This window comes from Sus scrofa, chromosome 13, assembly GCF_054392235.1.
Source record: "Sus scrofa isolate SSC_HxYL_T2T_F1_AM1 chromosome 13, Sscrofa_HxYL_maternal_Yorkshire_Landrace_v2.0, whole genome shotgun sequence".
Classification (NCBI taxonomy): domain Eukaryota; kingdom Metazoa; phylum Chordata; class Mammalia; order Artiodactyla; family Suidae; genus Sus; species Sus scrofa.
Window position 1 is genome coordinate 81,862,464 of NC_139395.1, and position 15,349 is coordinate 81,877,812.

At 44.8% G+C, this 15,349-nt stretch overlaps 1 protein-coding gene across 2 annotated transcripts in view; it reads left to right on the plus strand.

Moving 5' to 3' along the window:
* Positions 1 to 15,349, plus strand: part of SLC6A11 (solute carrier family 6 member 11) — a 117,936-nt gene that overhangs the window by 92,920 nt on the left and 9,667 nt on the right. For both annotated transcript variants that reach the window (XM_021069339.2, XM_084989491.1), the window contains exons 8-10: positions 899 to 1,023; positions 11,207 to 11,319; positions 13,908 to 14,045. In XM_021069339.2, coding sequence (XP_020924998.1) covers positions 899 to 1,023; positions 11,207 to 11,319; positions 13,908 to 14,045 — 376 coding nt within the window. The remainder of the gene's footprint in view (positions 1 to 898; positions 1,024 to 11,206; positions 11,320 to 13,907; positions 14,046 to 15,349) is intronic.

The window sequence follows — 15,349 nt, forward strand, 5'->3', positions numbered from 1 at the left end:
GTCAGGTGGGAGCAGAGGCCAGCTGGCATGCTGTAGGCTGCTCATGCATCAGGTGGGAGATTGGACAGACCACCCCAAGCTCCTCCTCTAAAGTGGAGCATTACAGGGACTGTGAGCCTGACATCTCCTCCCCATCACACACTACAACGGCTGGGATCCTGAGCCACTGATTCCCTGACCCAGCTTTGTGGGGATGGACAGCCCAAGGTTGAAGTGGCCAGGTTGTGAGGGTTCCATCTTCCTCATCTTGGCAAAGCCTGGTTGTTCGTAGTCTGATTCCTCCTGGGTCACAACTGAATGCTGGCATTTCTTTGCTAGTGAGCCCTTCCCAAGAGCAGAGGACAGTCACTGCTTGGGTAAAGCCCTCCATGAGGGGTCTGGCCTGGAAGGGGCTGCCCCTCGCAGCAGCAGAGCAGAGGCTTGCAGCGAGGTCTGAGATGCTGCCCTAGTGAAGAGGGAGACTGGGAAGGGTGTCTCTCCCAAAGCTGCTCCACTGACCAAAAAGCAGCCCTTCCTCTCCAAGGCTTATGTCCTTGCTTTGAGCTCCCAGAAAATCACGCCTCTCTTGCTTCCCTTGGTTTTCTCCTACCAGGAATTTGCAGGAACATTGATTTGTTTCCAGGTCTTTCCTCACTGCTTGTGCATTTTCCTACTTGCCAGCCCCCCTTTCTTCCCATCCCCTATCCATGCTTCTGGTCCATGACTTACTCCATCTCCTAGAAACACAGGAGGAGCTGTGTGATCAGGGGCCAGCCTTCTCCCCTCTATGAGACACAGGGATTCCCCAAACACTGGGACTGCCCTGGCCCACAGGACAGCTGTGGTGCTCAGACAGAACATTCCCACACGGCACAGGTTCTGCCTGCTCTGACCCGTGCCCTCGTGCTGCCCCCCACAGGGACTGCATCATGCTCTGTTGCCTGAACAGCGGCACCAGCTTCGTGGCCGGGTTTGCCATCTTCTCGGTCCTGGGCTTCATGGCGTACGAGCAGGGGGTGCCCATTGCCGAGGTGGCAGAGTCAGGTAAGTTTGCTAAAGTGGAGATGCGACCCTCCTCCCAGCCCACTCTTCTCCTGGGCTCAGGTCTCAGGAGTGGAGGGGGCCCCCTGCCCATCCACACACCAGGTTCCTGGAGGGGAACCATCAGCCCTGAGCACCATCACCACTCACTACATGACGGCACTGTCTCCACTACTACCCTTTCTGTCCTGTTCCACGCCTGCAGAGTGATTTTTTTTTTTCAGAGTGCAAACCAGGACTGATTTGATCAACAGCCCTCCCTGATCAACAGCCTGTTTTGGCTTCCTATAGTACTGACCTCTCAGCACAGCCCCCAGGCGGCCTCCTGCACTGCCCGGCTCCTCTGGCCTCCCCACCAACTACGTCTCCTGTGTGTGCACTCAGCCTCATCACACTGTGATCTGCTTCCACTTCTGCAGCATTGCTCATACCCCCCTTTCCACTTCCAGGGCCTTAGCACTGCTGTTCCCTCTGCTTGGAGAGCCTATTTCCCTTTCCTTGTTCTAGATACAGAATCATGGTCCTGATAACACTTAAGTGTAAAATAACATGTGTTTCTATCAAACACACCACAGGTAAGGTTATTGCTGCCAAGGTGATTGTACAAAATAGTGAATAACTCTTTCCTTGATGTACATGGTGTTTGAATTCTGGAAGATTCATTGTGTATTAAAAAGTATAGGGAGTTCTAGTTGTGGCTCAGTGGTAATGAACCCAACTAGTATCTATGAGGATATGGGTTCAATCCCTGGCCTCACTCAGTGGGTTAAATATCTAGCATTGCCATGAGCTCTGGTGTTGGTTGCAGTGCAGAGATGACATGGATCCACATTGCTGTGCCTGTGACATAGGCTGGCGGCTGTAGCTCTGATTTTGACCCCTAGCCTAGGAACTTCCAAACGCAAAAAGAGTTTGTGTTTACATGACAGAGCTAGACTCTAACATCCAACACATCTGAATAGGTTTTTCACCTACAGGAATGTCTGGTGGGACAGTTAGGAGCATGCTGGGGGCCCAGCCTCCCTGGCCTCCATCTATTCAATGCCGATCATGCCCCCCTTTTATTGTGATATCAGCCACCCCTGGAGCTACATTGCCTCTCTGAGAACCCTAGTCTGGGGTTTTGCCTGATGTGCACAGATAAAAAGGCCCCCCTCTGAGCCCCCATGCTGGGCAGGGTGGCGGGTGTGGACATCAGAGCCAGAAGCTGGTCACCAAGCTCTGCTTCATGACTACTCAGGGTGGTCCTTCCTCTGGATGATGGCTGCCAGAGACGGTCCCTGCTGAAGTAGGGGCCAGAGCTGGGCCAGAGGATATCAGTATGATCAAAGCCATCAATCATCAAGTATCTGCTATGGGCAGGAATGTCTCATGTGATCTTCAGCTCAGCTCTCCAAGGTGGTACTTGTACTACCCCCAGTTTACAGATGAGGAAGCTGAGGCTCAGAGAGATACGGCCACTCACCCAAGATCTTGCAGACTGGAAGGAAGAGAGCTGTATTTAATCCATTCTATGCTCTGACCACTCCATCCTACTGCCCACTGTGGGCAGGCACCTGGCACCTCACAAAACATCCCTGCTCCTTCCTCAAATTAAACCCTGGGGCAGCCTTGTGAAGAAGGAACATTACCTTCTCTGTGGGAGCCTTGCCCTCCCTGAGAACCTGCTTCCTCCTCTGTAAAAATACAAACTCATTCCCACCTCAGATGTTGAGTGAGCTAGGATATCCACAGCCCTATTGTTAGTCCTTTTATCACTATTTCCATTTTACAGATGAAGCTCAGAGAGGAGTTGCAGCTAGGAAGGAAAAGAGCCAACTGAATTTTTTAACTTTTTTTCTTATTTCAGATTGAAAGCATATTCACTGTAGAAAAATGTGCAAATATTGACCAAGTAAAACTCTCCAAACTAAATCTGGCAACACTTTGGTGTTTTCCTGCCAGGACTGTCCAGGCATATATAGCTGTATTTGTGTTGATGGAACCTGGGCCATATTATCCTTGGTATTCTGTAGGTTGCATTTTCCCTTCACAATAAAGCATAAGAGCTTTCTGCCTCAGTAAACAGAGATCTCAATCATGAATTTTACTGGCTGTGTGGTATTCCACAAAATAGATGTTCCATAATTGATTTACTCACTGGCCAGGTCCTGGGGTGATTGTTCATACACAACATCAAATGCTCACAGCCCCTCTATAAGGCGGGCTTTATTGAAGCCTCCATTTATGGCTATGCAGAATGTGCCCTGCAGAACTCCAGGGGACGCCGTTCACATAGATGGCAGCCCTAGGCTTTATACTGCCCATTACAGATGAGGATCCTGTAGCTCACAGCAGGAAGTGGTTCCACATAGCCCAGGGGAACAGCCTGGCTCTGGCCTCTTCTGCTTCACCATCCTGTGTCACTCCTGGTGCCAAGCAGGTAGAAGCCTGCTGTATGTTAAGGGTGTGAATCAGAGCAAGATCTCCTTTAGGAGTTCCTGCTCTTTGGAGAAATTGCAAGGGGCAAGTGAATATAGCCCCCTCACCCTGTTCAGCAAGACCTTATAGGGACATTTCTAAATTTAAATACCTAATTAAGAAGAAAGGTTTAAAGGAAAAAAATTAAGTTTTTATCTGAAGAAGCTGAAAAAAAAGGAGAACAAATTAAACCCAAAGTAGAAGCAAAGAAATATTCAAGGTAAGACATACAAACAATAGAGAAAAGTTTCAAAGCCAAAACTTGGTATAAGAACAGATAGCAAAATGTGTAACACCTTGGCAAGACTAATCAAGGGGGAAAAATTAGAGAAAACACAAAGAATGAAAGAAGAAATGTGACTGCAGATCCTACAGACATTAAAAATGAGAATAGGAAATATTATGAACAACTTCAAGCTAATATACTTGCTAATGTGAATTAAATGGACTAATTCCTAAAAATACATGATTTTCTTAAACTGACTCAAGAAGAAATAGAAAAACTAAATGGTTCTTTATTTTTTTAAAGAAATTTGAATCATTGTCAAAATTCTTTCTATCAAGAAAACTCCAGGCCCTGACGGGTTCACTAGTGAATTCTACCCAAGATTTAAGAAAGAAATAATATTGATCTTACACAAACTCTTTTAAATATTAGACAAAGTAAGAATTCTGAGTAAGGGCAATGACAGCTGATAGCTATTTATATCCCAATTTTTTTCCCAAACGATAAGAAAAAAAAAAGAAGGGAAAAGTCAATTCAACACAAAACCATAACTTCTGTATAACTTGAAGACAGAAAATATTGGAGTTCCCATTGTGGCTCAATGCTAACAAATCTGGCTAGTATCCATGAGGACATGGTTTGATCCCTGGCCTCGTTCAGTGGGTTGAGTATCCATTGCTGCCACAAGCTGCAGTGTAGGTTGTAGATGTGGCTCGGATCCCTCATTGCTGTGGCTGTGGTGTAGGCCTGCAGCTGCATCCCTGATTCAGCCCCTAGCCCAGGAACTTCCATTTGCTGTGGGTATGGCCCTAAAAAAAGAAGAGAGAAAATACCAAAGCTGCAGCAGAAGCTCTTGAAGGGATCTAAGACTGATTTGAAACAATCACAAGAAATATTAAATCTACTCTAAATCTGAAAATACTGGAAAGGATCCAGACAGATCCCTTAACCTGGACTACAGAGAAGGTACTCAAAGGAGGTGTGTTTTCACAGGACAGGAACCATTTAAAGAAGAGGCACCAGTTAAAGGAGGTACCATTTGAAACACAAAGCTGCTGGGGCAGAAAAAAAGGCAAAAAGGAAAGCAAAAGCACCCTTTTGCAATGAGGTGATGAAGGAGACCAAGAAAAGGAGATAAAATGGAAAGCCCTGCAAGGCAACAGACAACCATAGAGTCAGAGTGCAGAAGAGGCGGTCACCCTTCCTCCAAAACAAAAGACTGCTAAAGTGCCCGGACTTGCTATTCTGGCAGAAGAGGATGCCATTACACCGGGGCTATTATAAAATACCCAAGAACATTAACAAGAGAAGAGTGGAGTCCATACAGAACTATTACAGAAAATCAGGAGTAGAAACTCCTCATATATCTAACCACACTGCCCCTCTGAAAACCAACCAAACCAATCGTAGTTGTAAATCAACACTCCAAACAAAATTAAACATACTCAAACAAGCCTCTGAAGATGTGGGGGGAAAAAAACCCTTTGAACTAGTAACTTTAACAAATGGACGAAGGGAAGAACAGGAATAAATGAAAAGAGTTGACTGAAATCAGGAGGGAAAATGAGAAAAAAGAAAAGACTATTATCTCAGAAATGAAGAATAAATTGCAGAGTGTCACATGGAGAATAGTCTCAATAAGGGGCATTTTAAAAAGGAAGGAAAGCCACCAAGTGAATGAATATGACATGAAGAAGTGGAAATGATCCCTACCAAACAGTAGAAATGGAAGACTGGTAAAGAAGAAAAATATTCCTATTATCAGAGTCCCTGAAAAGAAAAATAAAACAATGGAACAGAGGTAAATAATATTTAAAACCATAATCAAAGAAAACTTTTTAGCAACAGAAAAGAACCAAATCTATACATTGAAAGAACTTCTTGGGCACTAGGGAATATTAACCCAGAGTGATCAACTCCAAGACATTCCAGTAAAGTTACCAGTTTTCAAAGATAAAGAAAATCCTCAATCCAGACAAAAAAAAAGATCACACAAACATATGCACCAAATAACACAGCAATAATCTTTATGAAGCAAAAACTGCAGGAGATGCAAGGAGACCTAGATAGAAATAAACTAACCATAAGAGAAAACTCCACTAAACTCATGAATCAATAAAAGTGAAAAAATGAAAATAAATGAATTACACCCCATGTAGAAAAATAAAAACAACAAAATGAATTTAAAGAAGGCACAAGGAAGGATAGAATAAAGATAAAAGCAGAAAGTAATGAAGTAAAGAATAGAGAAAGGGTAGACTTAGGGGTTTTTTTTAAATAACAAAATTCTAGTTTTTTTTTTTTTTAATAAAAATAGGCAAATCACCAAAGGATCAAGAAAAAAAGAAAGGGAGAACATACAAATAGCAAAACAGGAAATGACAAAGGGGAAATAAACATTGAAGCAGAAGACATTTTTAAAAATCATAAGGGATTATTTTATAATCCTCTTTGCATACAAATTTGAAAACCTAGATGAAATGAATGTTTTCCTAGGGAACTAAAGATTGCTAAAATTGACCTGATTTGATTTAGAAAGCTTAAACAGGCCAAGTTTCATAAAAGAAATAGACATAGTTATTAAGGAATTACCCACAAAAAATGCCAGGCCCAGATGATCTCTCAGAGAAATTCTACCAAACCTTCAAGAGCAGATAGTCCCAGTGCTCTAATAACTATTTCTGAGCATTGAAAGGGGGAGAAAATTCCCTAACTCATTATATGAAACATAATATCTAAACCAAATAGACAATGCAAAAAAAGAAAACTACGGATTAATATCACTCATGCATATTGATGAATCAATACTAAATAAAATATTAGCAAACTCAAATCCAAAAATGTTAGAATCCAAAATCACATTAAGAAGGTAATAGCCTATGTCCAAGAAAGATTTGTTCCAGGAATGACGTAAGGGTGATTTAATGCTTAAGAAAGCCATAAATATCACCATGTTAATAACCTAAATGAAATACATCATAAAATTATCTCTATGGATGCTGGAAAAGTCTTTGAAAAAATTCAACATCCATGCACTGTGAAAAATAATCAAGTAAATGGAATTGAAGTGTATTTTTAAAAATAAGTGTGTATGTATCAAAGTTTAAAAACCACGTATCTATAGTATCCTACCCATCATGTAAGAAAAAAGGAGATAAGAAAATAAGTCTGCTTATTTGTGCCAAAGAAATATAGAAAGGAGAAACTAGAAAATAAAGACAATGGTTACCTATGAGGGTGGGTGGAAAAGGGATAGAAAAGAGGAGGAATTAAGAAATAAGGATGAGAAAGAAGCACCCTTCCTCTGAGTATATATCTTTATTAGCTCTGATTCTTAGAGCCACAATCATGTTTCACATACCACCCAAAATAAATAGTTCTTTATATGGGTGGAACCAAAATGGAATACAATGAACTAATGAACTAATGAACTTAACTGTATTGCAAATGAATAATGCAAACACATCGAAGAGAATAGGAAAGAAAAGAACTAACATAAGTGAATTTTAGGAAGCTGTGTGTTGACCGGACACTGTAGGGCCAAAAATGAAAATTAATGTACTCTTGTTAGTACAGGGAAATGGGTTAGCAATTCTGTAACAATTGTATATGTATGTTAGGATTAAACAAGTCCATGTAGATAACTAAAGGCAGATTTTTTACTGTCTGAAAAAGAAGTTAGAAATAAGGAACGCTAAGCTAAGAATGAACTGGAATTAGAATTGGAGGTGTTAGTGTGGACTCATGATTTTAATATATATGCTGGTAGGCATAGAAACATTTTTTATGTCTGTTTGTGTAGGTAAATATATGTAGACATGTTTCCTAGCTCTGTGTGCTGAGAGGGCCTCTGAGCAATGATACTCCAGTGGCAGTGAGCATATCCAGTGGCTAGATCTTGGTTTCTAAACACCATTTTCTAATGTAATGAATATAAGCTCCTTGGAGAAGCAGTTGATTTGAATGCTGCAACAGGACTGGATGAAGCTGGGACATTTTGTGGTGCCCCCAAAGTAAGAAAGTGCTCAAAAAAAGGATGGAAGTATATCAAAAGGACACAGAAATCAACCTGAAGAAGTTCCCAGTGGCCAAACCTAGGGCAATTTGAACAGCAAAATAAATAATGGTAATATTGGATTATGACCCCTAAAATAAACAAAGTACCCAGGAGTCCATACCTGAAATGAATAAAAGTTGAATAAACAAATAAGTGGATATGAAGAGACAGCTCTTCTTTACAGAAGAATTCTAATTAGTAAATGTAGGAGGAATAGAAAAAAATGTAAAAGCTACTAGGCAAATGCCATGGAAATAATTGTTGCAGGCATATTCCACCAGTGGATGATAAAATCAATGGGTAAAAGTTTGACCTGAAACAGGATGTTTTCATGATCTCAAAATACCCTCCCCAGTGGAGTTCCCATCGTGGCTCAACAGTAACAAACCTAGCTAGTATCCATGAGGATGCAGGTTCCATACCTGACCTCACTCAGGGGGTTAAGGATCCAGCGTTGCCAGGAGCTGTGGTGTAGGTTGCAGACATGGCTTAGATCCCACATTGCTGTGGCTTTGGCATAGGCCAGCAGCTACAGCTGGGATTTGACCCCTAACCTGGGAACTTCCATCTGCCACAGATGCAGCCCTAAAAAGAAAAAAAAATTAAAAATGAAATAAATATCCTCCCCCAAATATTTACCAATTGCAAAGGGAAACATAGTGCCTTAAGAATGGAGAAAATTGGCATTAACCAACTTACCCAAATGATCAAGGTCACCATCTCCTGTGCTAAGGTTTATTGGCATCCTGTGTCAACTGTTATGATAAACTGAGAAAGACACAGCATCATCTCTATATGTTTCCTGCCCAACATATGCATAACTTCAGTTTAATAATGAGAACATAAGGCAAATGCACATCGAGGAACATTCTGCAAAATAATGATCAGTAGTCATCAAAAATATCAAGGTTATTAAAGACAAAAAAGGGCTTGGAAGAGAGTAAAGACATACAACTCCACAGGTTGGAGGAGACCAAAGACAAGCAACCATGAAGTGCAGTGTGGAATCCTGAACTGGACATTGGAACAGAAACAAAAAGGATATAAGGAGAAAAACTGGTGGAATATGAATAAGTTCTGTAGTTTCATCAAGAGTGTGTTACTAGTGTTAATTTCCTGGCCATTAAATATTGCACGCTTCTCCCTAAAATCAAAAACAAAGCAAAGATATATGTTGTCTCCATTTCTTTTTTTGTCTTTTGTCTTTTTAGGTGCACTTGTGGCATATGGAGGTTCCCAGGCTAAGGGTCAAATTGGAGCTGTAGCTGCTGCCCTATGCCACGGCCACAGTATAGTGGGATCTGAGCTACATCTGTGACCTGAACCATAGCTCATGGCAACACCAGATCCTTAACGCACTGAGTGAGGCCAGAGATTTGAACCTGCATCCTCATGGATACTAGTCAGGTTCGTTAACCACTGAGCCATGACAGGAACTCCTGTTGTCTCCATTTCTATTCTCTATGATACTGGAATTCCTAGAGAATGTGGTAAGGTAAGAAAAATTAAAAGTATTAAGATTGGAAAGGAAGAATAAAGACTGTCTTCATTCATAAAACAACCTGATTGACCACATAGAAGAATCCTAAGAAACCTACCAAAAATTACTAAGTGAACTTATTAATGTCGTGGGATAAAAAGACAATAACCAAAAATCTATGGTATGCCAGCAACAAATAATGGGAAGATTTTAAACTGCTTTTCACACAACACCAAAAAATGAAAGGGCAAGCCACGGACTTAAAAAAAATATTCATAATGCTTCTTTCTCATAAAAGATTTATACCCCAAATATATATAAGGAATTCTTACTACTCAACAAAAAGGAAACAATCCAATCAAAAATGGGCAAAGAATCAAGAGGTACTTCCCAGAAGAAGATATGTGAAGGATATGTGAAGATACTTTATTCTACATTGTTAGTCATCAGGGAAATACCAACTAAAACCATAATGATATAATACTTCACACCCACTACAATGACTAAATTTGAAATACTGACAGGAGTTGCCTTCTTAGCTTAGCAGCTAACGAACCCGATTGGGATTCATGAGGATGTGGGTTTGATCCTTGGCCTCGCTGAGTGGGTTGAAGATCTGGCATTGCCATGAGCTGTGATGTAGGTTACAGATGCGGCTCAGATTCTGCCTTGCTGTGGCTGTGGTGTAGGCCAGCAGCTGTAGCTGCAATTAGACCCCTAGCTTGGGAATTTCCATATGCTGTGGCCCTAAAAAACAACAACAACAAAAAAAAGGCAAAAAAAAAAAATGCTGACAACATCAAGTGGGTTGTGGAGCCACTGGAACTCTCAAACATTGCTGGTAGGAATGTAATATGACACAACTACCTTGGAAATCAGTTTGGCATGTCTTAGAAAGTTAAACGTGATTACCATATGACCTGGTAATTCCACTCTCCTAGGTAGGATGAACAGAGATAATCCAAGGTGAAAAAAAATTAGATCAAAGACAGGAAGCAAGGGTAGAGACTCTGCAGAGGGACCCCAGGCAATGGTAGAAATGTCCTGTATCTTAATTGCAGTGATGGTATCTGGGTGTATCCACTTCTCAAAATTCATTGAACTATACATTTAAAGCAAATGCTTATTGTGGTAAACTGGACTTTAACAAGGCTGTTTGTAAGATAAAAAAACATAATCAGAATGAATTTTTTGAACATTTACCTTATGAAGTGCTTCCCATATTCTGCATCATCCCACTGAATTCTTAAAACCACCTTATTAGGTAGGACTCCATTGTTCTCTTTTTCCAGCTGAAGAGGTAGAGGCAGAGCTCACAGTAAAAGACAAGGATTTATTTGAACCCTTGACCACTGTGCTATAGGGCTGGAACTTCAGAATCTCAGCCTTGACATTAATAAAGCTCGTCCTGAGGCCGTGCTAACAAGCCCTCCATTAGGAGCAGGCCAGACAAGAGAGTGTGGACCTGGAAACTGAGAGGAAGAGCCCAAAGGAAGAGGCAGGCCTAGGTAATCAGCATTTGTCCAAGTCTGGACTCTTAACAACTTACCTGGTAATCATCCAGTGCCTGGGCCTTGCCTCACCCTAGACCAACTAAATTAGAATCTCTGGGGTGGGCCTAAGAACCTGCATTTTAGTAAGAATGCCTCCCTTCTCCCCTGCCACCTACCCCCATAGGAAGAGTAGCAAAAGGTCTGTGCAGAGGAAGGTCTGGGTGTCAGACCAACCTGGGCTTGAATCCTGACCCTTCTAGACCCTTGCTTCCCTCTCTATGCCTCACCTTGCTCAGCCGCACAGTGGGCATCACGGCAGTACCAATAGCATGGGGTAGCCGGGAGAGTTACCTCATTTGAGTGAGAATGAAGCACAGCACAAAGGAAGCACTCAGTACCAGTGGGTTAAACCAACAATTGAATGTGGGACTGGACTCCACCTGGCACCTCTCTCTCTCCTTCCTCTCCAGGCCCTGGCCTGGCCTTTATCGCCTACCCCAAGGCTGTCACCATGATGCCTCTCTCCCCACTGTGGGCCACCTTGTTCTTCATGATGCTCATCTTCCTAGGCCTGGACAGCCAGGTAAGGGGGCGCCCAGCCCAGGAGGGTGGGAAAGCCAGATGCGGCTCTCAGGAACACCCTGGGGCCTACACACCACCTCCTGGTCCTGGTTGTCAGCACCAAGCCAGGTCACAGAGGACACGGGGATGTGGAACAGCATCTTCTTCCTTCATCTCTGTGTTGGGGTCCCACATGTCCTCAGTACCACCACCAGTACCCCGCCACACACATCCCACCCACCTGCCTCTCTTTGCAGCCTGAGGGCCTCTCCACAGCCACCCTCCCCTTGGCAGCCTGCCTTCCTCAGCGAAGAATGTGTAGTTAGAACTAGCAATTTATCTGTGAGTATTTTCCTTTCTCTCCACATGAATGCAAGCACTTACATCTTCTCACATTGCAAAATTCAGCCCAGCACCCTCCCAGCCCTCCTCCAACCCTCTCCTTGGTTTTCCTGCCAGAATTCTGTGACCTCCAGGCCCTCTTCATCCCAGAAATCTGCCCTCTGCCCTGCTGCCCTATTGCAGCGGGTTCCCCTGAGCCCCAGAGAAGGCCTTCCAGCCAGAGCCAGTCACTCTGCTGTCAGGCGGGGGTCTCTTGGCAAAGCGCTGCCCCCAACCTGTGACCTTGTGTGAGTCACTTAGGACCCAAACCCCATGGCTGGCCTACCTATCAACCCAGCCAAGTCCAATTTCTTCTCCTGGATGGTTTCTCAGGAACTGCTAAGCTGAGCTGCAGAAGCACCGGGTGTTTTTGCTGATAACCGTCACCTCCTTTGTTGCGGGCAGAGGCCTCAGGAGGGATCGCCAGCTTATGTGTGACAGTGACAGGCCTGCCTCCACAGAGGGATGCAGGGGCCAAGCCTCAGCTCTGAGTCCCTGGGCTAAGCCAGGCCCACACTGGGAATGAGATACTCTGTTTGCAAAGGGGGCCTAGGGACCCAGAGGGCGGATGGCTGCTCTGCTCACCCCCAGGTGTGAATGGCACTTACTGTGTGCCAGGCCCGTGTCCTTTGTTCTTAATCATGATAACCACGTGGACTAGCCCCCCTCCAACTTTGGTTAGCCCCATTTTGCAGAGGAAGAAACTGAGGCTCAGAAATGCGAGTGACTACCTGGGACATGCACCCAGGTCTGTGTGCCTCTTAGGCCACCTGCTCTCATGTCTCTCCAATTGAGGAGCTGTATCAACAGCCTCCCCTGCATCTGCATCTCCTTCCCTCCCTGGGGACCCCAGAGAAAGCATGATCACAGCTGTAGAGTCTGGGCAGCCTAGAGACCAGGAGCCTGGGCATTGGAGTCAGATAGGCCTGGGTTTGACTCTTGCCAGCTGTGTGACTCCAGGGTAGTCACTTCACCTCTCTGTGCTACAGCCCTTTGCATAGTGAGGATGGAAATACCTTTCCTGAGGAAATAGAGGTGAATCAGAAAGGATCTGGAGCCAAGGAATGGCTCCAGGGAAGGGAGTGCTCTCATACGGTGACCCCCCAGTGCCACCCGGCCTCTGGTACAAGATTGCCTGATTCAAATTCAGGCTCTATGATGTTGCCTCTGTGACCTTGGGGCAAGTTCCTTACATGCCTATGATTCTGTGTCTTCGTTTACAAAATGGGGGTAATAATAGCACTTAACACATGGATATTAAGTAAATTAAAATCTGTTAACTGCTTAGAACTGAGCCCAGCACTCAGCAAGCACCATGTGTTCGCCATTTATCAAACATTTTCTGAGCATCTCCTCTGTGCCACCAGAGATAGATAAAAACGACTTGGCCCCTGCCCTCTAGGGTCTCACCTTTGTGTAAGGAGACAAATATAACCGCATGGGATGAGGGGTTGGGACAGAGCCTGGAAGCGGGGGGGGTGTCAAGAAGGAGCAGGCAGGAAAAGGCTCATGCAGATCTTCCCACAATGCTGGGAGAACCCCAGGAGTGGGGGAGGGGTGCATTGGGGTATTTGGGCTGGGTGTTGGTGGGTGAGTAGGAATGCAACGGATCCTGGACCTGGCCCTCTCTCAGCATGGTGGGACACAGGTGCTTAGCGGCTCAAGCTCTGCCCAGTCTGGCCAGGCGCAGAGACTTGCCCAACTCACACGCAAGAGCTAGGTGTTGGCTCACCTGACTGTCCATCCAGCAGAGGGATGCCTGCCAACCAGAAGCAGAGGGCAGGGGAACTGTCACAGTCTTGGAGGACAAGCAAGTCAAGTCCCATCGCAGACTGACCAGAGCTGCCACCAGCACAGACCTCAGCTCTCAGGACAGTTAAAGAAACTCCCATCTGGCTTCCCAGGCAGAGGCTGGGTCTCATTGAAGTCACTGACCCAGCACATAGGCATATGGCAGGCAGTGTATGGGGGTGGGGAAGGGGGTCAGAAGACCTCAGTTCTTCAAGTTGTGACCCTACTTATTCCTTGCTGAGAGGCATTGGATAGGTTACTTCCCCTCTCTGAGCCTCAGGGTCCTCCTGTGTTAAATGGGTCTGCTGAAGTTCGCTAAGTGTCAGGGCTATTGATTTTATTCTCGGGCCAGTGTAAGTATGGCCCAGGGTTTAGGCCCAGGGCCACTAAGAACAGCCTTTCTCTTGGGCTTCACACCACCATATCTACCCCGTCCAGTTCGTGTGTGTGGAAAGCCTCGTGACCGCTGTGGTGGACATGTACCCCAAGGTCTTTCGGCGGGGCTATCGGCGAGAGCTGCTCATCCTGGCCCTATCGATCATCTCCTATTTTCTGGGCCTCGTGATGTTAACGGAGGTGAGTGATGTAGACCCACGTAGGTGATGTGAACAGGGTAGCACAAGGCTAAGTGCCTGGGCTTCGGGTCAGGGGGTCCGATGTCAAATCCCAGCTCTGACACTGACGAGCTGTGTGACCCTGGCCAGGTCCAACGCTTCTCAGGGACTCGGTTTTCTCATCTGTGTAATGGGTTGTCTTGAGAATCAAGTGAAAGCTCTCATTAAGCTGTTAGCACAATTTCCTGCCTGTGTTAAGCGTTCAGCTAAAGGTCTCAACTGTCACTTGTTAGAGGGAATGAAACTCAGAGGGAAAGACTGGGTTTACCTAGTCGTGGTGAATGTGTGGATGCCTGGGCCATTGCCCCCCACCCTTCTTTCCATTTTTTTCCATCTTACTGCCATACCTGCAGCATATGGAAGTTCCCAGGCTAGGGGTCAAAAGGAAGCTACAACTGAGGCCTATGTCACAGCAACAGCAATGCCAGATCTGAGCAAGCCATATCTGTGACCTACACCGCAGCTTGTAGCAATACTGGAACCTTAACCCACTGAGTGAGGCTAGGAGTTGAACCTGCATCCTCATAGAGATGACACCGGGTCCTTAACTAGCTGAGCCATGACGGGAACTCCTGGGACACCCCTTACAGTAACTTCTGGGTGAAAGTAACAGTGTCAGCCATAGAGGCCTCAACTAGTTACTATTACTGGTGACAAGTTCAGAGCAGGCTTTTCTGGGGAGTCACTGAAACAGACATGCATGAGATTGGACACTTTCAGATTGGACTGAATGTTCCAGCCCCAGCCTTCTGTGTGTACCCTCTCCTTGTCTCTGTCAGGCCTGTGGGTGAGAAGGGGTTCATCATGACCCCAAATTAAGACTGTCTCATAAGGCCATGTATCTCTCCCCTCCTGCAGCCATCCTGTCTAATAAATGCTTTCTTAAGTACCTTGGGAAGGTGAGATGAGCTATCTTTTTATCCACACTCACAAAATTAATTAATAATAAAAGCCACATCCCCAAAGAAAACCCCCAAAAAACTGTTGCCTAGAGTCAAGAGGAGGTTTTGTAAGAAACATGCAAAGAAATGAGGAAATTCAGAATCTGTCAAAGCAGATGATGTGGTATTGAGGTCGGTCTCTTAATCTTCGTCATCCTCCGCTTCTCAGCTCAAAAACCACCTCCTCCTGGAAGCCTTCCCTGCATTCTTCCTGCCCAGGATGTCTTTCTAAGCTCAGCCCAACCTCCATCTGGCCGATACGATGATCTGTCTGTTCACTTGCTACCCCCACCTGCCCTGAGACCCTCAAGAGCTGGAGGCGGTC